At 42.1% G+C, this 22,100-nt stretch overlaps 1 protein-coding gene across 2 annotated transcripts in view; it reads right to left on the reverse strand.

Moving 5' to 3' along the window:
- Window positions 1–1,693: 1,693 nt before the first annotated feature.
- Window positions 1,694–22,100, reverse strand: part of LOC101163316 (voltage-dependent R-type calcium channel subunit alpha-1E) — a 117,184-nt gene continuing 96,777 nt past the window's right edge. Inside the window, exons 29-48 of one of the 2 annotated variants that reach the window (XM_023954611.1) lie at window positions 21,676–21,836; window positions 21,310–21,447; window positions 20,746–20,947; window positions 19,393–19,557; window positions 18,761–18,871; window positions 17,590–17,670; window positions 17,315–17,500; window positions 17,129–17,220; window positions 14,512–14,686; window positions 14,295–14,422; window positions 12,622–12,718; window positions 11,543–11,648; window positions 11,347–11,454; window positions 11,150–11,250; window positions 9,275–9,381; window positions 9,004–9,172; window positions 8,821–8,934; window positions 8,469–8,616; window positions 4,997–5,154; window positions 1,694–3,684 (exon numbers count right to left, since the gene is read on the reverse strand). In XM_023954611.1, coding sequence (XP_023810379.1) covers window positions 3,139–3,684; window positions 4,997–5,154; window positions 8,469–8,616; window positions 8,821–8,934; window positions 9,004–9,172; window positions 9,275–9,381; window positions 11,150–11,250; window positions 11,347–11,454; window positions 11,543–11,648; window positions 12,622–12,718; window positions 14,295–14,422; window positions 14,512–14,686; window positions 17,129–17,220; window positions 17,315–17,500; window positions 17,590–17,670; window positions 18,761–18,871; window positions 19,393–19,557; window positions 20,746–20,947; window positions 21,310–21,447; window positions 21,676–21,836 — 3,093 coding nt within the window. In that variant the 3' untranslated portion in view covers window positions 1,694–3,138. Of the gene's footprint in view, window positions 3,685–4,996; window positions 5,155–8,468; window positions 8,617–8,820; window positions 8,935–9,003; window positions 9,173–9,274; window positions 9,382–11,149; window positions 11,251–11,346; window positions 11,455–11,542; window positions 11,649–12,621; window positions 12,719–13,348; window positions 13,446–14,294; window positions 14,423–14,511; window positions 14,687–17,128; window positions 17,221–17,314; window positions 17,501–17,589; window positions 17,671–18,760; window positions 18,872–19,392; window positions 19,558–20,745; window positions 20,948–21,309; window positions 21,448–21,675; window positions 21,837–22,100 lie in introns of both variants that reach the window. The other variant, XM_023954610.1, reaches the window with a different exon arrangement.

Raw genomic sequence — 22,100 nt, forward strand, 5'->3', positions numbered from 1 at the left:
ATCTGAACCCTTTTTGGTTTATGCGCATCCATACAAGAACGTATGTACTACATAATGTAGCTTCTGCAATGAGTTTTTTCTCCTTAGTCCTACTTCATACATTGATTCATGGATGTTCTTTGTCCCAGACTACCTAGATATGTTGGTATTTGAAGAATATTATTTCATGAATCTGGTTTACACAATCATGTTTTTTTTCTTGCATTAGCAAAATGTGGTGTCCCTGCTGTGACTGAAGCTGTAAAGGTTGTTGACAGCTTTGGGACAGAGTTGGATGATGATGTGTTTCAGGATGTAGTTAAGGATCCTTCTGTTTGAGTGTTAACCATCAAATATGCCACTGCTTTGTGTGAATTTTGTTTTCAATTTTCTTGGATAAAATAACTTGTTTGATGTCCTCTTTTTGTCTGATGTTCTTCTGTCAATGTTCAGATTCTGTTCCTATGGTACAATCTTCTGAGCGGTCTGAACCATCATACTTTGATTCATCTGATTCTCAAGACACTGTCATCCTTTCAGAGTCCATCCAGTAAATGGCTAAGGCTGAACTCAAGAGGCCAAGCATGTGTTTTTTCCTGGAAAGCTCAGGACTTTACTTCAACCCTTTTTTTTTTAAACTTGTCCTGTCCAACAGCTGGGCAGACAGATGAGAGCTGAGGGCCTCTTGTGTTGGACATATTTTACTTTAACAAGAGGGGTTATTAATCTTCAGACAAACCAAAGGTATGACTGAATAAACCCCTTTTGAAATTGAGGCCAAACTTATTTCAATCATGTTTGAAAATCTTTGGTGTTGGACCGGACGGAAAAGGAAAGAGGGGAAGAAGAGAGAGGGATGTGGGGGGGGGATAAGACCATGAAGCAGCATAGAGCAGACAGGTTTACTGGTTGTTTATCATTACGGTACGGTTCAAATGTAGTACAAAAAGGGCGGGGCCCGTCCACACACACACTCAAATGTTATCAACACACCTGCTAGCTGCAAAAATGTCCACATGTCAACATGTACACAAAACAGTGTTCACACACGCATACCTATGCCTTTAAACCAACTAGTGTGAAATCTTTCATTCATTCAATCATGCAAACTATTAGTGCAAAGGTGAGCTAACACCTCTGCTCAAGTGAGTGTTTATGTTCTTCTAAAATGGATGGTGGAATGTGAAAAGGAGGGAGAGCGCCCAGCCACCCCCACACCAAGACCCCTGCCGCAGCAGCAAAAACGTGCTTTTTCTTTTTAAACATTCTTATAATTTTCCAATCTTCATGACTGAGCCGGATTGAACCATCCGGCGGGCCGGATACGTATGTTTGACACTCCTGAATTAGATGTTAATTCTATATAAATCAGACCTTGTCAAATGTTATGAATATTTTCTTTAATAAATACTGCTTATTAGCTTTAGCTTCAATATATTTGTAACACATACAAACATTTCCTTAAGGTGTGTCTGTACAAAGCTCTATTTCTAAATGAAGAGAACCTGCATTAAGTCTTTTTCAATTTATCATGAAAATGTAGTAAAAAAAAAGATTTTGTAATAATCATTTATCCAAGATAATATAACTCAAACATAATTTTCCTGTTTCATTTCAAGCACAAATATTTGGAATAAATCTAGTTTAATGTCACGAAACACTTTTAATAATCATTTGACCATGTATGTCATGATTAACCACAAAAAACTAAATGCTCAATAGGTGAAACATGAATTTATTTGGCACAGTCTATACTACATATTTGCCAGGAAGCTCCTCTATCTATGAAATCCAAGCTGGAAGGGAAATCTTTGGTTGAGCTTCCCCAGGCACAGACGGACGTCCGTTTGAGTCCTAAACACTGAAAATAGTCCCACCTTCTTTACAGACGACAGCCGCTAGCTGGATAAAAATGGTGCCCAGCACATTTCAGAGACCCGTGTTGGCATTTCATTAGCGTGTCATACAAATATACATTTTGTCCAATTTGTCTCACAGAAGAGCTGGAAATTAAAAATGTTCCTCTTGCTTGTGGGTTTTTGTTGGGAGGAACATCATGGAGACACTAAACGCATCCTCTACATCCTTTGCCGTCATGACCATGCACAGACAGGGACACTGCAGACGTTACAGTAATGCCAGCTGAGGAGCAGCTACAAAGCAGACGATGGCTTCACGGTGATTTTTGATGAAGCTTCAGGTGCATCAGGTACATATAGTTTTACAAACAACATCTCATCAATCGTCACATGAAAGAAGGCAACACATCCTGAAGAGCTCCCATGTCTGGCTCTATGCACAGGAAGAACATGGCTTTTGTCGACTTTGACATCACGTGTAAAATGATTATCCAACACAAACGTGACGACACACGGGGTCAATCCTTTCACATTCTAAGGAAACGACTGTTCTTCAGCTCAGAGAGAGCAGATCAGTCCGAGGAACCAGTCTGACGTCGCATCGAGCCGTCTGGCCTGTGAGGATGGGACACGTGTGTCCAACGTAAACATTTATAAGAAACCTTTAAAGTCACTATATACACACACACACACACACACTAATATTCACGATGTCAGTGACACCCCTCCTCTGTCTTCCACAAATGCACAGCATCAACTCCAGCTCAATCTAGATCTACAAATTCACATTCGGTACTGGCTATTTCTGGATGACGGCCGCTTTAATGCCCAGGTATCGCGTGGATATTCTTGTTGGAAACAGAACCTGTAGGGATTGGCGGTCTGCCACACGTGTGAGTCGGCACAATCGGGTTAAATGTCTGCTTTTACACAACTGCACAGCAACAACAGCTTCCTCATGGGAACAGAATACATTCATCTCATTAGTCTATGATCACTTAGATGCTCTACTTTCAATGATCTGAACATCCTGGACTTTGTCACCATCAATAACAGTCACACTGTGGGTTGCTGGGGGGGGTTATGGGACGATCCGCCTCTTTATTTGGCACATGTTCTGTTAACAGCACACCTATGTAAACAGGTTTCATTGCCACATACGGCCGTCCTTCAACTGCAATGCAGACACACGGACGCCGTCCGTCGGGGTCACTTGTCCAGATGAAGTGCGGCGTTGCTCAGCCCTCAGGTTGGTGCTACTGTTGCTGAGAGCTCCAGCTTCTCTGAGGTCCTCAGAGTTTTAGCAGAGGTCGTCTTCATCTGTGTCACTGAGCAACTCACTGCCGTCAGCCGGGTTGGCCTGAGCCAAGGGCTTACGGAAATGCCCGTTCGGAACCTGCCATGAGTGTCTGAGCTGAGGGGCGGAGCTTATGGCGTGTGTCCGACCCAGGGTGGTGGCGATGGCGGTCTCAAAGGTGAGGGTCTCCTGTCTTTCAGCTGGGCTGGACTCCTTGTGAAACGGGAGGTGGGGCTCTGAGGTGTAGCGGTGTGGAGAGGAGTGGCTGGGTGCTGAGCCGCCGCCTTCAGGGGAGCTCTGACCCGCCGACAGGGGTCTGCTGTCCTTGTCAGTCCTCCAGGGGGTCTCTGTGGAGTCGCTGGGCCCATCGGGAGGGAGGCTTTGTTCCTCTGTGGGGGCTGGAGCGGTGGGGGAGGTGGAGGCTCGGCAGACAAGAGGGGAGTAGGAGATGTGAGGCCGCGGGCGGGAAGGTGTCTGAGGAAGCTGGCGGCGGTTACGTGGAGTACCAGTTTCTGAGGCCGAGTTGACAGGACTGACCGACGCGATCACCTGTCAGCACGTCAAACACAGAGCAAGAGTTCAGGCAGAGAACTGCTGGTCTGTGAAAAATGTCATCTGCTTTACTGCCAAAGAGTTTTAACACCTTTGAGGGTGACCACACTAAGTATTTGAAAAGTGTCATTCCTGATAATGAAACTGCTTAGAAATGGCATCAGAACCTCTTTTTTAAAGACCCCCTCCAATGAAAACTGTATTTTTTGTGTTTTTAACATGTTCTTGTGGCATTTTGATTCTGATGATGGAGGACATTTATAAAGAAAATTAAGCTCCAAATTGATTTCTGAGCATTTCTTTTTTCAAGTCGCTGTGAATCAGGAGACGCAGGCAAAAAAACTGTATGACATTTGTGCTGTGTAGACAATACGCTGGGTGGGCCACAAGCCCCCTGCTCTGAGCTCAGAGGGGAAGGGGGGCGGGGTTGCTCTGCACCAAAGGTCCCACCCACAACTCAGAGGGGAATTTCCTATGAAGTACTGCTGCTCTGCAGAAACTATGTCTTAGAAAACTACAGTTTTTTTAATGCTGGCTAAAAACTGCACAGCTGTGATTAAAAGACGACTGGGAACACTTTGAAAATGGATCTAAAGATGATCGGGTGGGATCCGAATTGCTTCCTACCCCTCTCGTCCTCCCTATTGCTCCAACTGTAGGGGCATTTGAAGCTGTGGTGGTGTCTGAAAGGGACAAAGACCTGGCTAACCCTCCGCCGGTGGGGGGATTTCTTTACGTGGATGTGCTCTGAAGCACAGACGTTTACATTTACAGTATTGAGTTTTAGTTTTATAAAACGGATGTTGGTATGTATCTTCCAAGCACAGGCTGCTATGCGCTAATGTAGACGACTATTGATGATGTCATCAAGTGGTAGTAACGTCTGAATTGGTTTTTCATATCTCTGCACTTGAAAGGACAAAAAAGGACCAAAAAATGTTTATAACATTAGTCCTTTTCGTTGTGCTCTGTTTTGGTCAGAAAGATTTAGATAATGTTAGAATAAAAAGTAGATGCATAATATTTTAACAATGTTTTTAAACATCTAACAAGAATTTCTTCATGCAGTTATCTGACAGTAGTATTATCATACATTCCAAGAGTTAAAAGCCGAAAGTAGAAATTGCAGCTCTCTGTAACGTAGGAATAGTTCTGGCTTTAATTTTACTAAAGTAAAAAGTGTGGTGCAGTGAAACTACAGGTGTTTTTACAAATGTGAGTGAGTAACCAGCTTCTGCATGGAAAGATCCTTTCTGTGGAAATGAAGAATCCAAACGAATAACAACGTGGGTTTAGTGTTGGTGTGCACCCTTGCCGGTTTCTTGGCGTTGTTCGTCCGTCCTTCGCTTGGCGAGCGGCTTCTCTCGTGTGAAGGCTCCCGGGACACGTCAGGAGAAAGCAGGTGGCGCCGTTCCTTCGATCTCCCCCTCTCATGACTGCTGGCTTCCTTGGGACTGACTCTTTGACCTTCGTGTCATTTTAAATGGGAAAGAATATTTGAAATATTTTATGAACATTTTAAGGTGGCGGGCGGGGTTCAGAGGAAGAGCGGTCGACCTCTGATGGGAAGATTGCATGTTCCCACCCTGCCCCCCCATGTGTTAGTGTCCTTGGGCAAGACTCTGGTCCTCCCGTTGCTCCTGGTGGTTGTAAAGGACTTTGTGCCTTTTAAGAAGGTAGTAAAGAACTATTTAAGTCTACGACATTTACCATTTAAATCTTAATTTAAAGACTAAGACAAGAGTTTAAACTGTTGTTGCTGCTGAGATTGTGGAAAATAACAAGCTTTTATGCAAAACAACCACAAGAAACAATCCATGGCTTTGGTGTGCCGGTTCCAAGTCCAGATAAATGCAGAGTGTTGCACCAGGAAGGCCAGCCAACGGAAACCAAAATCAGAATACGTGAATTGAGAACATGAATGATGGACTGTGGTGGTCGTCAAAGGGAGCAGACAAAAGGCAAAGAAGCAAAAACAGCTTATAAGAAAAAAGTAATGGTAGGAAATGACATTCATTTTAGTAGTTTGGAGGATGTTCTTTGATTTATGCTTGGCTACAGACATTAAATAGGAGCAGTTTAGAGGTAAAGATGATCACATGTAAACGTGCAATGTCACCAGTAAACCTGACTTAGTACACATTTCTTAAATGTGTGGCTAAGATCAGCTGTGGATCATCTGTTTGTCAAAGATGAATGAAAATGTTTTAAAAACAGTTTTGCTTTGGGGTAATGATTAAATCGCTCGAGCAATAAGACAGTTCTACACGTGCAAACTCTCTAGGATTCAAAAATAAACACCATTTATCAAACATTGACACAATCACATGAGACGTGAATTATTAAATAAAGTAAAACAGGTTTTTATGAATGGAAAACGAGAGGAAAAACAAAGAAGCAGAAACCATAAATGTAAGGTTGAGCCTTTTTCTTTATGATGTGATTTTATGAGTATTAAAGAGTTGTAGTTAAGCAGCTTTACTGCCACCTACAGGACAACAGCCACTTTGAAGACTTTCAGTCGGGTTTAGACCCCACCACAGTATGGAAACTGCACTAGTTAGAGTCTCTAATGACTTGTTATTGGCCTCAGAAAAGGGACTACTTTCTATTCTGGTCCTGTTGGACCTCAGTGCAGCCTTTGACACTATCGACCACAGTATTTTACTCCATAGATTAGAGCAGGACATATGGATCAGAGGATCTGCTCTCCAGTGGTTTAAATCCTATCTGTCCCATAGGTATCAGTTCGTTAATGTAAATGGCCATTCCTCTCAGTGCACTCGAGTCAACTATGGAGTCCCACAGGGCTCAGTCTTGGGACCCATCCTGTTTACGCTTAATATGCTACCCCTAGGAAACATAATCAGGAAACACAGCATTAAATTTCATTGTTATGCCGACGATACGCAGTTGTATTTATCCATGAAGCCTGACCAGAATGACCAGATAGAGAAACTGAATGCCTGCATCAGTGACATCAAGACCTGGATGACAATCAATGACCTCCTCTTGAACCCAGAAAAAACTGAGGTCATTATACTAGGTCCTAAAAACCTGAGAGATGCTCTGTCTGCTCAGATAGTCTCCCTGGATGGCATAAGTATAGCCCCCAATTCCACAGTTAGAAACCTTGGGGTTTTATTTGACCAGGATTTATCATTTAAGGCTCACATATCTCAGGCGTGCAGAACTGCCTTTTTTCACCTGCGGAATATTGCTAAGATCAGAAATCTACTTTCTAAGAGTGATGTTGAAAAACTCATCCATGCATTTGTTACGTCGAGGCTGGATTACTGTAACTCCTTGTTAGCAGCGTGTCCTAAGAGTTCCTTAAGAAGTGTCCAGCTTGTTCAGAACGCAGCAGCTAGATTGTTAGCTGGAACCAGCAGAAGAGATCACATCACTCCTGTGTTAGTTTCACTTCACTGGATCCCAGTTGATTCCAGAATCAAGTTCAAGATCCTCCTGTTAACCTATAAGGCCTTACATGGAATGGCCCCGTCCTATATTAAGGACCTCATAGTCCCTTACCATCCAATCAGAACACTTCACTCACTAAATGCAGGACTGCTTGTGGTTCCTAGAATTAGTAAAAGTACGGTTGGAGGTAGAGCGTTTAGCCACCAAGCCCCTGTTTTATGGAATAAACTCCCAGCTCATGGAAGAGAGGCCGACTCAGTTTCTACATTCAAAGTTAGACTGAAAACATTCCTCTGTGGACAGGATTATTGTCAGACTAGTTAGTATTCAGAGATTATTTAACTTAATGTTAATTTGTTTAAATTAAACTTAATAATAACTATTTCTTTTAAAAGGCTGCTAGAAGTTGAAGCTGGGGTAACTATGGTGCACTGGGGTTCTGTCCTCTTTTCTTTTCTACTTCTACCCTTCCTCTCCTGTATTTTTGATCATCATTTAACATTTAGCTCTCCATGCTTCTGTTTGGTACAGTGATTTATGTATTGTCCGTCTTTCCCTCTCCCCTCCTGCGGAGTGGGAGTGCTTCCAGACTCCAGTTGGTTCATCCGTGCTCCAGTTCCTGACCGTCTGCCTCGCCTTTGCTCCCGCTCCTACACCTGGCTGTGGATCCTGCCTCTGGCTCATCTCTGGCTCGTCTCTGCTCTGTTCCTGACCGAGTACCTCGTCTCTGCTCCTGCTCCTACACCTGGCTGTGGATCCTGTCTCCGGCTCGACTCGCGCCTTTGACTGTCCCCACAACCACAGCTGGATGAAGCTCGTCTGCTGGACTTTATATATGTAGTTGTAGATTTAGATAAGTTAATTCTTCTCTAAGAGTTCTGGTAAATCGCCTGTCCGTCCTGGGGGAGGATCCCTCCTTCATGTGGGCACCCCTGAGGTTTCTTCGTTTTTTCCAGAATCCATTTTTTTTGGGAGTTTTTCCTTACCGCGAAGGGGGGTCTAAGGGCAGGGATGCCAGTATAGCTTAGTCAGTTTGTTAGTTCATTTTAGTATTTTTCTATTGAACTCTTTGTATTCGTGATCCTTTTGATTTCATGTTTTACTTCGAAGCCCATCGAGACGACTGTTGTTGTGATTTTGGGCTATACAAATAAAACTGAATTGAATTGAATTAAGTGCAGAGCATGTCCCTAAAAGATAACGTCACTCGAGCTGTTGTAGAGTTTCCATGTCAGCCTAAAACTGATGATTCTGACTAAAGCTGAGTTTTTACTGTAACCATCAAACCTCCGTCTGCAGAAGTATCTAACCATTATGATGGTCAAGTGGTTAACGGGTCAGAAAAAGAGGGAACTGACCTCTAAAGCTCCTCTGCCGGGGTCTGTAGGCGGCGTCTGGACTTATTCTTTCCAGAGAGTGCTGCTCCTGCCAGAGGCCGTTCACACACTGGTCTCCGATGGTGGAGAAGGAACGTTTCATGGACTTGGTGTCTGCTGACAATCCGGGCTTCATGCATAAGAAACAGACAGAAATATTGGTCACATTCCCTTCACTGCTGCCGTTTGATCCAATCATTTAGTTCCATTGCTGCCGGCAGGAACTATCAGGGCTATAGACGAACCTGGAGAAGATGAGAACTTCTGAATTTCTCCTTTTCATAGTGTTACTCGCTGCATAAAAGAAATTATGAAGGTGATCATTCTGAATTACCTGCGGGTCAATAGCCAGTCTCGGCATGGAAGATGCTCTAACTGATGCAGTGCGCTGAGGTGATTTACTGAGTGTCTGCTGCATCAGTTGGTTGTACTGCACTACCTCTGGCACCTGCACAGGTGGAGGCTGCATTTAGGATCAAAATGGAGTGATGCGGACAAAAAGCAGCGAGGGATTCACCAGCGTGTGCAAATGTTGATGGTAGTGAAGACGGTGGCGGTAGGGGTGGTAGGGGGAACGGTAGTCCGCATCCTCTTCTTCCTCCTTCTCCTGCCGGGAGCAGGGCAACTGCTGCACAAACATTTCCTGGGGGGAAACTGGGCTGAGCGCCACAAACCCTCCTCTGGTGCTGTGGGCACAAAACAAGAACAGGGTGGGACATCTTGCAGCAGAAAAAACCAAACACCAGAGGTGAAAACAGCAGTTAGGAGAAAAAAAGGTGAGAATTTACAGAGCAGATCCAGCGCTGTGCCCGAGGAACGACAGAGACTTCACATTGCATAGGATTTCTTGAGGAAGAGAAGATGCATCCATTCGCTGGAACATGGGAGCGTGTTTCTATGAGAGGAAAAAGAGAAATCCATCCTAGTTTTGTTTGTTTTGACTCAACATATCATGAAGGCAGAAAGTTTCTTAGTTGCTGCTTGATCAAACCCTTAGACGCAATTCAAAACAAAAAAAACCTTTATTGACTCACAGATATTTGCAGGCGTTCACTCTTTGCCAGACATACTGTTGAGAAGAACTATAAAAGCTGCAGAACTTGCTCCGTTTTTCATGTCTTTGACAAACCTAAAGCTGACTCGTGTAGCTCAGAGCTGACAGGTCAATAGGATGGATGGACGACAATGCCATTGTCAAGCAAAATTGGGACGGTCAGCACTCTTAAAAAGGTAAAAGATAATTAGGAAAAGGTCTGGTTTGTGTTTTTGTGCAGGACGTGAACATCAGTCCAATCCAGACCCACAAATCTCACCAGTTGATTTAAAAACTAACAGTCGGCTCAAACCCATGTCTTTGTAGATAGAAATTGCAGTTTTGCTTCGTGGCTCTATTTGCCTTTAACCTCTGCAGACCTGACATTTTGGCTTATATTCTCATAGCAGTTAATTCTATGTAACTGGGCCCCACATGGGCGGAAGGTTAGCTCAAATATTAGCTTGAGTCCTAAGAGGTTAAGCCATTTCTTCTTTTTAGGGCCGGGGTCTGCGACTTTCAAAGGACCAATCGGACCAGTTTCTTACACGAGTGAGAGCTGCAGATTCCCACTTCACCTTTATTTATACTTTTGTGGCCCTTAAGGTATTCATCCACAAATTGTAGCTGTTTTACTAGATTGTAAACTAGCTAGTTTACAATCATTGAATTGTTGTATTTTTTCTTTTACGTTTCACATCAGCAAATACAAGCTCCTTTCAAAATAAAATACACTTCGTGTTGATTCAGATCCTCCTGCTGCCGCAGATTTACTTGGATTATTAATACAAGTAGGTCAATTGTAGCACTTAGAGCACCTTTGGTGCTACCAGCAAATACAAACATTGGTGTAGAATCACATAAAAATGTCTTTGCAATTATACACTTTAAGAACTTTGAACAGACACTGTTCTGCAGCAGAGGATCAGAAAATGTGCTTTGAGCGTATTCTAATAATGAAACACTTTGACTGTAGGTGCCATGAATTAAGTTAGGTCTTTATTATGGGGATTGAATATTTTTTTTGTTTGGATTATAGTATTATTGGCGGTAATCACCTGGTGGAAACATCAAGTAGATTTAACTCACCTTTTTGTGTGTTTTTTCTTGATTCTTTGCTTTTTTCTATCATGTTATAATAAGTGGATTTAATTACCCCTTTCACTATTAAAAGTTCAAAATACGAACTTCATTGTGCTTCATGATTTGTTTGAGAGTTTCATTCAACAATCAGACCCAGCGTCAGCCTCTCAGCGACTCTTTGTTTTATGAAAAGATTCCGTTTAAGAAGCCTTCTGGGCTTCTCATTATTATTCATTATTTATTATTATCCTATGGATTACCATAGAATGGAATGTTTTTTCAAAAGCCCTTTTTGTAAAAGCTTTACTGGTTTTCTCATTTGATTTTTGTCATGTCTTGCTGCAACTTTGGGTAAAGCTGTTCTAAATTAAATTATATAATAGATTTTTTCTGTTATCCAGAAAACCTGAGCGTTAATCTGGTGTTTCCTCCTTGTCCGTCATGACTGAGTTGTCATGGACTTCTAGATAAGTCTGTTAAAACAACCAGATGCTTAAAAAAACAGAAAATAAAAGTTGCAATATAAAATAAAATAAAATGGAAATACCTGTTCCTCTAGTTGCTGTCGCAACTTCTTGGCTTTGTTTTGTTTGTAGTAATCCATGATCATCATGGCAGCATAGATCTTCCCTATGGTCATGTCACTTGCTGCACAGAAAAGAAAAAAGAATGAGACTATTTCACATCAGAACTATTCTTTTTCAGTGGTGAGTTAATTGTTCTGAACGTCTGCAAAGATGTTACCTTTGTGAATCGGGACCAGCAGGTCCAACGCCTTCTGGGACAGATGAGGCCAAATAACGCCGATCTCCTTCTGCAGATCCAGATCCATCTGGTTTCTATCTTCTCCTCCTAAAAGCCAAGTGTGAAAGACATGTTCTCACACTGGAACACATTTTTAGAGGTGAATATGCAAATAATTTAAGGTGTCCACACTAACCTCTGGCAATCTTGATCTCGAGGGCGGTGCGGATCAGCGCCATGAGGGTGGATGTGAAGTGGACGCTCATGTCGTCATCCACAGGCATGTTCATCAGAACAAGTCTCTGATAGGAAAGGTTAACACATTAGGGCCAGAAATGACTCGAAACTCAAAATTGTTTAAGTAAAATAAGATTGAAATAAGATCAATTTGATAGTAAATGTTTAGTGATAAAGGCAGCAAAGCGTCTGTTTTCAATTTGTTAAAAAACTTCAATTAAACATTTATTTTTTAAAATAGTCACACTGACTTTTTTGAGGTTTTTGATTATTTAAAACATTTTTTAAAGTAACTGAGCTGAATGATCAAATGTGAGCAGAGTCCTTAAAGCAGGCACCCAAACGTTCAATACATGTTGTTTGAGGTGTTGGTCACTAACTGAACTTGGACCACAGTTAGGGTTTAAAAACAAAGATGACAAGAAATTCATTTAACTGTGAAGTAATGCTCATGTTTTCGGAATTTCTTCCTATATTCCATATATTTTTGTATCGATTTGTCAGCAAAACAGTTGTTTGCATCTCATTTTTTTCCCTCCAAAATAATGATCTTTATTGTCTTTATTCATAACTGAAACCTACTCAGCACATTATCTTTGACCCAACTGAAAGGACAAGAGGCATTTGTGGCATTGCCTGCACAGAGACCTGCACATATCTGCTCGATGTTTAATGCACACATAAAACAAACACTAACGCAGCACTGGGCCGAAGCAGCAAGCACATGCAGACAGGAAAACAGACTGAGGAATGAAAGACAAGATCAAACAATCCAGTGCTTCTATCACAGACAGAGTCAAGCATGGAGATGTTTAGCACGTTCATTTCCATTTCCATCAAAATCTTCTATCAAATAAAAGCAAACAGATAAGGACGCCTTCATCGTCTGCCAGGATGAAGAGCAAATAAGTGACAAACACTCCAACAAGCTGTTGTGCATCAACACAAACGATGCTTTACTTATCCAATGTGTGACAAAAATCTATTTCTCTGTGGGTTAGATCACAAAGCAGTGGCTGTCTCTAGTGTTTAGTCTACCTTATATGCCACCTTGGAGGGGCATTTCTTGCCCAGGCCTAGAGGTGGCGACATGTTGGTCAACATCTCATACATGTCAGTGTAATGGATGCGGCAACTGTGGGTGCCAGGAAGCCATGTAGATGAAGATGATGAGGAGGAGAGAAGAGGGAAAACATGGAAAAGAAAAGAGGCATTTGGGAGGGTGCATTCCCAAAGGATGGGGCAGGAAAGAAGCACAGGAGGGGTAGAAGGGTAAATAAAGGGACAAGAGTGAAAGAGATACAAGAGATAGGATTATTTCAGGCATCACACATAAGGAAAGAGTTAAGCAGGAGAGATAAAAACCTTTCTATGCCGAGAACCGAGCATAGAAACTGGGGAACAGGAGCTCAGTGGACAGGAGGAGCAAAGGAATGACAGCCTCAATGGATCTGGTTCCAATATCCATACTTACCTCTGCAGGAAGCTTCACTAGATCACACAACCTGAACCCCCAGATCCAAAAGGGTAGGAAGACACAGAATTCCCTCAAATTCCTCAACATTTTCCCCAAAGCTTTTATCTAGCAGTAAATGTGTTTATGATAGGATACGGGGCATCCTGTGTCTTAGTACCCCGAGACTACAGTCACGTCTTTAACCCGAGGAGGACGACCCCAAAGGTCAAGCAGGGATGGCGGAAAAGAAAGGAGGGATCCCACATGAAATAAGCTGAGGGGAGTTGGTGGACATGGGGGGAACCAAACCTTGCATGCCACCCTGTGGGGGCAGTTCTTTCCAAAGCCCAGAGGAGGTGAGATAGTGCGAACAACTTTGTACATCTCCTTATAGTGGATCCTTCCACTGGAAAGAACATACATGTCTTTAGTTGCCACACAGACACAGTAAGGTTGTTTTTTTACTCCTGACAATTGAGGAGAGCAGCATTTACATATAAAAATTAAATATTATTTTAGACGACCATCGTCTAAGTGCATCATTCTTTCTTTGAGTGAGAAAAATTCTGAGACCAAAACACTGAGTTAAGTATAACTTCAGAGGTGTCAGTAGAAAAATGAAGATATAAAGAAGAGAGAAAATAAATAAATTATGTTCAATTCCAGTAGAAAAAAAATGTGATATTTGTGAAAAAGATCCCTGATTTTACATAGAAAAGGACTAAAGTGTATGTTTGCTGTTCTCATGTTTGTTTACAGATTGATATTTTTTCTCAAGGCAAAGCTTTCTGCAGTTTTTAGCAAATGGACAATTTGGCCCTCTGTCTGTCCGTCCGTCTGTCCGTCCGTCCGTCCGTCCGTCCGTCCGTGTCTGTCTGTCTGTCTGTCTGTCTGTCTGTCTGTCTGTCTGTCTGTCTGTCTGTCTGTCTGTCTGTCTGTCTGTCTGTCTGTCTGTCTGTCTGTCTGTCTGTCTGTCTGTCTGTCTGTCTGTCTGTCTGTCTGTCTGTCTGTCTGTCTGTCTGTCTGTCTGTCTGTCTGTCTGTCTGTCTGTCTGCCTGCCTGCCTGCCTGCCTGCCTGCCTGCCTGCCTGCCTGCCTGCCTGTCTGTCTGTCTGTCTGTCTGTCTGTCTGTCTCTGTCTGTCTCCTTCTGTCTGTCCGTCTGTCTGTCTGCTTTAGCTGCATGCTCACTGTATAGACAGGGGCTACGCATCAACACATTTTCAGAGTGGACATTGAACTTGATGTAGAAACTAACCTGGCAGCTCGATCATACTCCCCCCAGATCCGGACAAACTCGTCCAAATGGTGTGGACCAAGGATGGACGAGTCTCTTGTAAGATACTCAAAGTTATCCATAATCACAGCCACAAACAAGTTCAGCATCTACACAAAAAAGTAGAAGAAGTCCTTTTGTTCATGACAGTTTTGAAATGAGACTCCCCCCTCCCTAAAGCTCAAGGCTCTTGTCTCACCAGGAAAGAACTGAAAAAGATGAAGGACACAAAGTAGAAATAGGCAAAGTCGGAGCCACAGCCCTCCCTGTGGTCGCTCGTTCCTTCTGCCGTCTGAATAGAGGAGTCGGTTTCACACGGCTGTCCCCCCAGACACGACAACATGATCTCCTGCCAGGATTCCCCTGTGGCACTCCTGGTGAAACAGATCAACCAAAACCTTCACAAACGCTGATGGTCCGTTCTGAATAAATGACCAGCAAGTACAGAAAAGGTCAACCTAAAACAACAGCAGTTTTACTGACTTAAACCTTTCACGTTTTCATTGCAGCAAATGAACTTTTAAACTTTGTCACCTTAACATTGTCATTTCCACATCCTATTCTATTTTTGAAAGTATTACATCGTTTTTTAAAATCTTTTTCTAATACTGTGCACTTTGTTAGACAGCAGTACAATACATTTCACTGCATGTTGTACTATGTACTGTACATGTATGTGATAAATATACTGTGAATACATTCTTCATCACAGATGTTTCATTTTTTTCAAACATGATAGTTAACCATCATTTATATTTACATGCAGTGTTTGGAGTAACAGCATTTAAGTACACTTTGTTACTAACAGCCTTATAAATGAAGTGTTAGAATCATCAAACTAATTTTTTTCTTTATCACCGCCTTTATAATTACTTAGTATAACCCCCCCTGGGGATTGTCTTCTATGTCAGGTGTGCTGTGGGAAATCACCCTCATTAACTGACCTAACAACATCTTCCATCTCCAGGATTTCAGCTCTTTGTTCATCCAAACAGGTCCTGATAAAACACTGAGTAGTTAGGAATATAAAAGATCATAAAATACTTTTTTTCTTTGTGTTTATTTGATTCTATTAAAGACATTTTGATAAGAATGTTGTTTTCTGAAAAGTCCCGCCCCTTTAACTGTCTCCACCAATCATTCTTGGAGGCTTAATCACACGTCATCAGTCTGACCAATCAGAAGTGGTTAAAGTCTTCACTTCCTTGTTCTGATTCTGCTCATAGAGTCTCTCAGTTCCAACAAAAATACCATCTAAAGCTCGTCTTTAGCGGTGTAGCTTTCCACAGAGTCCGGTATCAGACCGTGGAACAAGTGAACAAAACAATGAAGCTCAGAGAAGAGAGTCTGTCTGCCATCACTACATCTCCCATGATGCATTGGGTTAAATGACAGCGTCTCAGCGTACAATGAGTCTTCCCTGTTAAACGTCTTAAAACAACAACGAACACATCAACCAGTTTTTAAATCTTCTTGATGAAATCAGAGGTCAGAGGTCAACAGTTTAGTTCTCCTTCAAGGTTTGTGTTTCTTAACAGCCAAACATCCCAGAGTTTGGTCCAAGTCATCTTTCTAACTGAAACACTTTTCTAAGAACGTCTGGATTATTTTAGATGTTAAACTGAAGTGGAAGTAACACCAACATTTAAGAAACAGGATGAAGGTGAAACAGACACCATTTAGCTAAATTCAAACAGTTTTGTTAGGGTTAGAGTGTGCCTTTGCTCAAAAAAACACTGTTCTATGTGGCCTGGTGTGTGTGATGGGAGGGGGGGGGGGAATTCAAGATCATGATTGGCTATGGAGTCAAGTGGGTGGGGGCAAGCCGACGCCCTCCGATATTGCCTGTGCAGCACAGCCAGCAAGATCCAAACAACAGGAAGTGTCATGATTATTTTCAGGCTGCAAATATCAACGCTATTATACTTTGATTTAGACACGAGGATTAAATGTTTATGTCAAATTCTATGGCGTGATTTTTGTGCCATTGTTCTAAACGCCACATACACTGTTTTTAGCATTAAAATTAAAAAAATGTATGTGCTCAAAAATGTAATGATACTTGAAACTCAGAAATATGTGCAAACAAAACAATTTTACTCCTATAAACTTAAGATTTCAAGAGTAAAATGGTTTTTTGTTTGCAGGAACTAAGTCACTGGAGTTATGTTGATGAGTAATAACTTTTAAGAGGCAGAAAAATGATTTACCAAAGTAATCACTTTTGGGCGATGTAACTATGACTAATGAGCTTTTTTAAGGAAGGTTCCCAACATGGTTTACATGTGAGCTCCAGTGTCTGAACTGCACTGGAACCAGTGAGGACGGCCAGCTTCACCCATCAGGTAACACCACCTGAGCAGCTCTTCTTCTTTATGCTGTTGTAATCAACCAGACGAATGAGAGATCAGAAACCTTCAGGATTGTCCATCTGCTCCAAGGCAGACGGCAAATTCAGAGGCAAACTCCTGAGAACAGTAGACTTCTGCCATGAAACCACTTTAGGACAGAGTTTATGATGTCCGTTTGGATTTCTGGAGACAATCCAAATGGACTCAACCACAATCTGCTCATCAAAGGTTCGGGGTGGAGACTGTAAACTGAACATTCATCCGTCTTTGCAAAAACTATTCAGCAGCTTGGTGAGCAGAAAATCGTCACACTGCAGTTTTTATTACTGCTTAAAACATAGCAGCTTCCTGGAAAGCAAAGGTTTTTATGCAACAACAAAATCCTAAAGTTTAGTGGCAAATGCAGAAAAAAATGAGTATTATAAAGCGGATGGATTTATAATAATTTAGATGAAAGTGTCCCACCTGAACAGCAGCATCAGAGCACCGGAGAAAGTTTTGAAGTTGTTGTGTTGGTTGATCTGGGTCTCTTCATTCAGTTTGATGTTTCCAAACACCTGATTTGAAATGATATAAATAAATATTTGTATGACAAAAAGGCATTAATTCAGCATGACAGAAAGAAGCAGCAAACGTCTGCAAACGTCTGACCTGCATCCCAATGATGGCGTAGATGAAGAAGAGCATGGCAATGAGCAGACAGACGTATGGCAAGGCCTTGAAGGACTGAACGAAGGTCCACAGCAGGATTCGGATGGTGTAGCCCTGCCTCAGCAGTTTGATCAGACGAGCAGCTCGGAACAGCTTCAAGAAACTCATGTTGAACGTATCGATGCGCTGGTGAAGAAAGAAGGGAAGCACTCAAAGCCAAATCTCCTTCAACCCCAAACTCAGTCCTGAAATTCCAGATCAAATTGGTTTCCTACCTGCAAGTCGACCACAATCTCAGTGATGCTGCCCAAGACGGTGATGAAGTCAAAAATGTTCCAGGTGTCTCGAAAGTAGTTCTGAAATAAAAAAAAAAGGTGAGCTGGGCTTTAGAGCGGACTTTGAAGCTGAAGGAGGTCTTGACCATTGACTATGAGAGCTGGAGCGAGTGAGCTGCCCATTGAAAATTATATAATATTTAGATTGGAGCCAAACAAATTTTGTCTCTGTCCGAACTCCCTCCTTACTCCCTAACTACTAAAATCTGTAGAGTGCCGGACTTACCAGTGCCCAGGATTTTGAAAGCAATTCTGAGCTTTAGGGCCAGTTTACAAATTGTTTTTTTTTTTTTTAATTACAACTTTAAAATCCTAAATTTACAACAAAATAAGTCATAACTGTTAAATTACGAGAATAAAGTCCTAAATTCACAACTTAAAACTTCAGACTATTTTTTTTAATGGAAAATCACTAATTTACAAAGTAAAAATCGGATCCATGCAAACATTTTACGATAACTCTGAGTCCACTGTCTTCTGATGAAACCTTGATGGCTTATTAAAAAAATGCATTTAAACACATTTCCCCCCCGCAAAAACTGTTCAAACACGATGCATTGTGGTCTACATTCACCGATCTAGTGAGCATTGATGCAAACTGCGTTTGTTTCAGACTTCTGGGAATTGTAGATTGTGACAGCTCTACAAATAATGCACTATGTAGGAATTCAGATATAGCCTGAGTCAGTTTGAGGCACCGTTTCTATGGCAACCACTCTTGCCAATCAGGAGTGAGTTAGTTGGAAGGCCGCAGCCCTACCACGAGAAAGCGGGCAGCAAGAAATCCATCAGACGTTTTGATCATTGGAGGTGAGCCGAACAGGCTCCTCCTCCTTTTATTGAGGCATCTGATTGGTCAGTCCTAACTTGAATAAGTTGCATTGCATGAAAGATATCATGAAATATCATGAAATATCATGGCTACTCTGGCTACTCATGGCTACTCTGACAACTATAATGCCTAAGTAATAGCTGTTTATTTCTCCAAAGACGTCTACCGGACTTTGACCTCTTGGAGCCAGTGGGCACTTCAGGTTTGGAACACCAGAGGGGGCGAGGTCACTCGGTCCAGTTTTCATATACAGTCAGTGGTTTTGCCTGTGTTTCTCACCAGAAAGCCGAAGGCCAGAATCTTGAGGACGCACTCGATGGAGAAGAGCACGGTGAAAGCTGTGTTCAGGTGCTTCAGCACGGCGTCGTACGCTGGTGGGGCAGAGTAGTACTGAAAACAAACAGGAAGTGGGTTAAACACCTTCAGTCGTTCCATGAGAGCTTCCCTTAACCAATGTATTGCAAATGAAGCTGGCCACTGTTCTCAGTGTGAACTTCGGCTCTAGGCCCTGCAGATCTACAGGCTGATGGAAGATTCCTGCAGACCCATAAATAGATTCTGTGTCTGCACCTGTCATCTGTGGCACTATAAAAGGAGCCATTCCTGAGGCCCTACAGCCACAGCTAATGAGGCCATGTTAAATAGCAGCGCCAGGTAGATCAATAATTAATACAGGGCTGAGTCACTCAGACATTTCTGTGTGTTGGAGCCGCTCAAGAAAAGGCCAGTGCAGGAAATAAATATGGATGAAGGAAGAAAAACACATAAACATCACAGTTTTCAGACCAAACGTGACAAATGTTGGTACGTCATGTGTTCATAAAGCTGAAAAAAACACGTAAATCCATTAAAGATTATTCTAACCTCATTTAAATCCACATTTTGTTTCATTATTTTGCCCATTTTCTCACCTTCATCATCAGCACGATTGTGTTGAGAGCAATCATGGTCAGGACAGTGTACTCAAAGGAGGGTGACACCACGAAATGCCACAGTCGGTACTGGAATGTGTGCCGGTTCTGCGGCATGTACCGGGTCAGGGGCTTGGCGCTGATTGCAAAGTCTATGCACGCCCTCTGAAAACCAGAGAGGGGAAAAAAAAGGTGGAAAGGGAGCAAACTGCACAAAACGCAAACATTTCCAAACAAATGTGTTCATTTTGATGTAGACTTTGCTCACATTTGATCTGTTTACTGAATTATGTTTCTGAACATGTTCATTCACAGTTTCGGTTCTCTTCTCTTCAGACAGAGTTCATCTGTGTTCTAACGGATCAAAACTGTGACTTGCTGCACAAAGTACTGACTAATCCGTCATTGTTTGGATCTGGTCTGCTGTTTTCGATTTGTCCATTAGAACCTCGTCTGCCAAACATATGGCAGAGCTAAAGAAGACTTTTAGAAGATCTATCCAGGCTTAGTGGCCCTCAAAGCTGCAGAACTAAACAGCAGCAAAGTGCAGAAAGAACAGAGTTGTGTTGCAGAGTTAGAAAATGAGTTCAGATGTGACAGGAAGAGAAGTGCTTGAGGTTAGTCTCCGGTTAAATCATCAGCATGTCCATCAGAAATATTGTATCTTCACATTTCCATTGATTTTTGTTTTTTCCTCTAAGATTGCGGCCTTTTTAAAATTGATTATGAACAACTCATTCCCCTTGCAGGCTCCAGAAAGTGACATTTGGAAGCAGTTACAGTCATTTATACTCGACAGCAAAGGAAAAAGACAGTTTCTGTGGGCAGGACAAGCAACTAAAAGGCTTGATCTTCTCGAAAAAGAAGAGTCTTGCTTAGAATTTCCTGAACTCAAAGTCCAACAATCTTTTAATTAGGATGATGCTGGTTTTCTCCAAGATCAAAAAGCTCAGATGAGGAAAAAAAAGACGTGCATGGATCTAGTCGTCTTCACATGGATACATAGGAATGAAGTGGAACAAGGAAACGGTGGCCCACGAAAATACGCTCCGTTTCAAACGCCATTCTTTCATCTGCTCCTGATTTACAAGGATTTGAATCCATAGATACCAAGAAATGCAATTCTGAGCTGAATTTTCTTCATACATGTTCTCCATTGTCAGAAAAAATTGCCACAGGACATTTTATAAACACCAAAAACACAATTTTCATTGGAGGGAGTCTTTGAGAACTTTTCCATTCCTACCGAGAAGAAACCTTTGAAGATCTCTGAAAGCATGACTTGGCTGTGGTCTGAGCTTTATCTGAGGACACCACATGAGAGACAGGCTGCAGAAAAGCATCTTCCCTCACCTCATTCTTCTCAAGGCTGCACTCCTCCATCATTTTATCCCCCTGTTCCTGGAAGGTGATGATGATGAGAGCCACAAAGATATTGACGAAGAAGAAAGGGAAGACAACAAAGTAGATGACGTAGAAGATGGACATCTCCATCCTGTTTCCGTGGCTTGGCCCTCTGTCCTCTTCGGTCACGTCCACAGAGTGCTGCAGGACCCTTGCAGAGGAGAGATGCCAGTTTGACTCAAAGCATTGATGGAAAGGAGCTATCAAACAACATGGAAACGTTTGTTCTCAGAAAACCCATTATATTTTCTTGGAAAATAATGTTTTACACGACATTTCAACAAAAATATTATAAGTAGAAATTTCCAAAATACATTTGGGTCAAATGTTCCCTTTTATGAAGGTAGAGACCATTTCCTGCGAGGCTGTCGCCACGGCAACAGTCAACAAAAACACAAGTCCATGAATGAAATTTTAGCAATATTTTGCTGAGAGATAGAAAAACAGCACAAAGCTTCCCAGAAAGTCTCAGTTCTGAGTTGAGGAGCAGCTCGTCTTTGTCAGGACACTCACTGAGGCCAACCCTCTCCTGTGGAAACGGTGAAGAGCGTCAGCAGAGCCCAGACGACGTTGTCGTAATGAAACTCGTGTCTTTTCCACTCTCTCTTCTTCATCTCCTTCTTGTCTTTTCCGTAGTCAATGTAGTAACCCCTAAAATGGAGGAAAATGAAAAGAAATGAAATAAATTCATTTACTGACTTTTGGAAACACAACGTTTTCTAAAACTGAAAATAAAGAGAAATTCTTTAAATATGGAGGGTCAAAATGCAAGCGAGGAGAATCAAATTAAAGAAACCAATTAAGTAAAAGTACAGAAGATGGATCACTTTGAGGTAAAAGAGGTAAAAAGCAGGAGGAGAAGAAACCAAAGAGGATTACTGGCAGTCCTTCTCCAGTCCCTTGGAGCTGTCAGTGCAATAGAAGAACTTTCCCTTGAAAAGCTGAACGGCAATGACAGCAAAGATGAACATGAAGAGTTTGTAGACGATTAAGATGTTGAAGACGTTCTTCAGAGACGTCACCACGCAGTCAAACACCGCCTGGAAGACAGGGACACGTGGAAGCCGAAGGCCTGAGATCAGGTCCGGCGTTCGTTCGGAACAGGAAAAAACAAGATTTGTGGTTCGTTTTGCATATTTTCTGCTGGGGTGTTTGAATCTATACATAAAAAAGAGGATTTCTTATAAAATTAGGGTGTTTAACCATCAGCCTCTTTTTCCAATCTTTAATCAAACATTTCCAAAATGTTTCGCCTCATGTCTTTTACAGTCCCCACTGGATTGTACATAGTTTCCATTTTTGAA

This window comes from Oryzias latipes, chromosome 4 (genome assembly GCF_002234675.1).
Source record: "Oryzias latipes chromosome 4, ASM223467v1".
NCBI classification, from domain to species: domain Eukaryota; kingdom Metazoa; phylum Chordata; class Actinopteri; order Beloniformes; family Adrianichthyidae; genus Oryzias; species Oryzias latipes.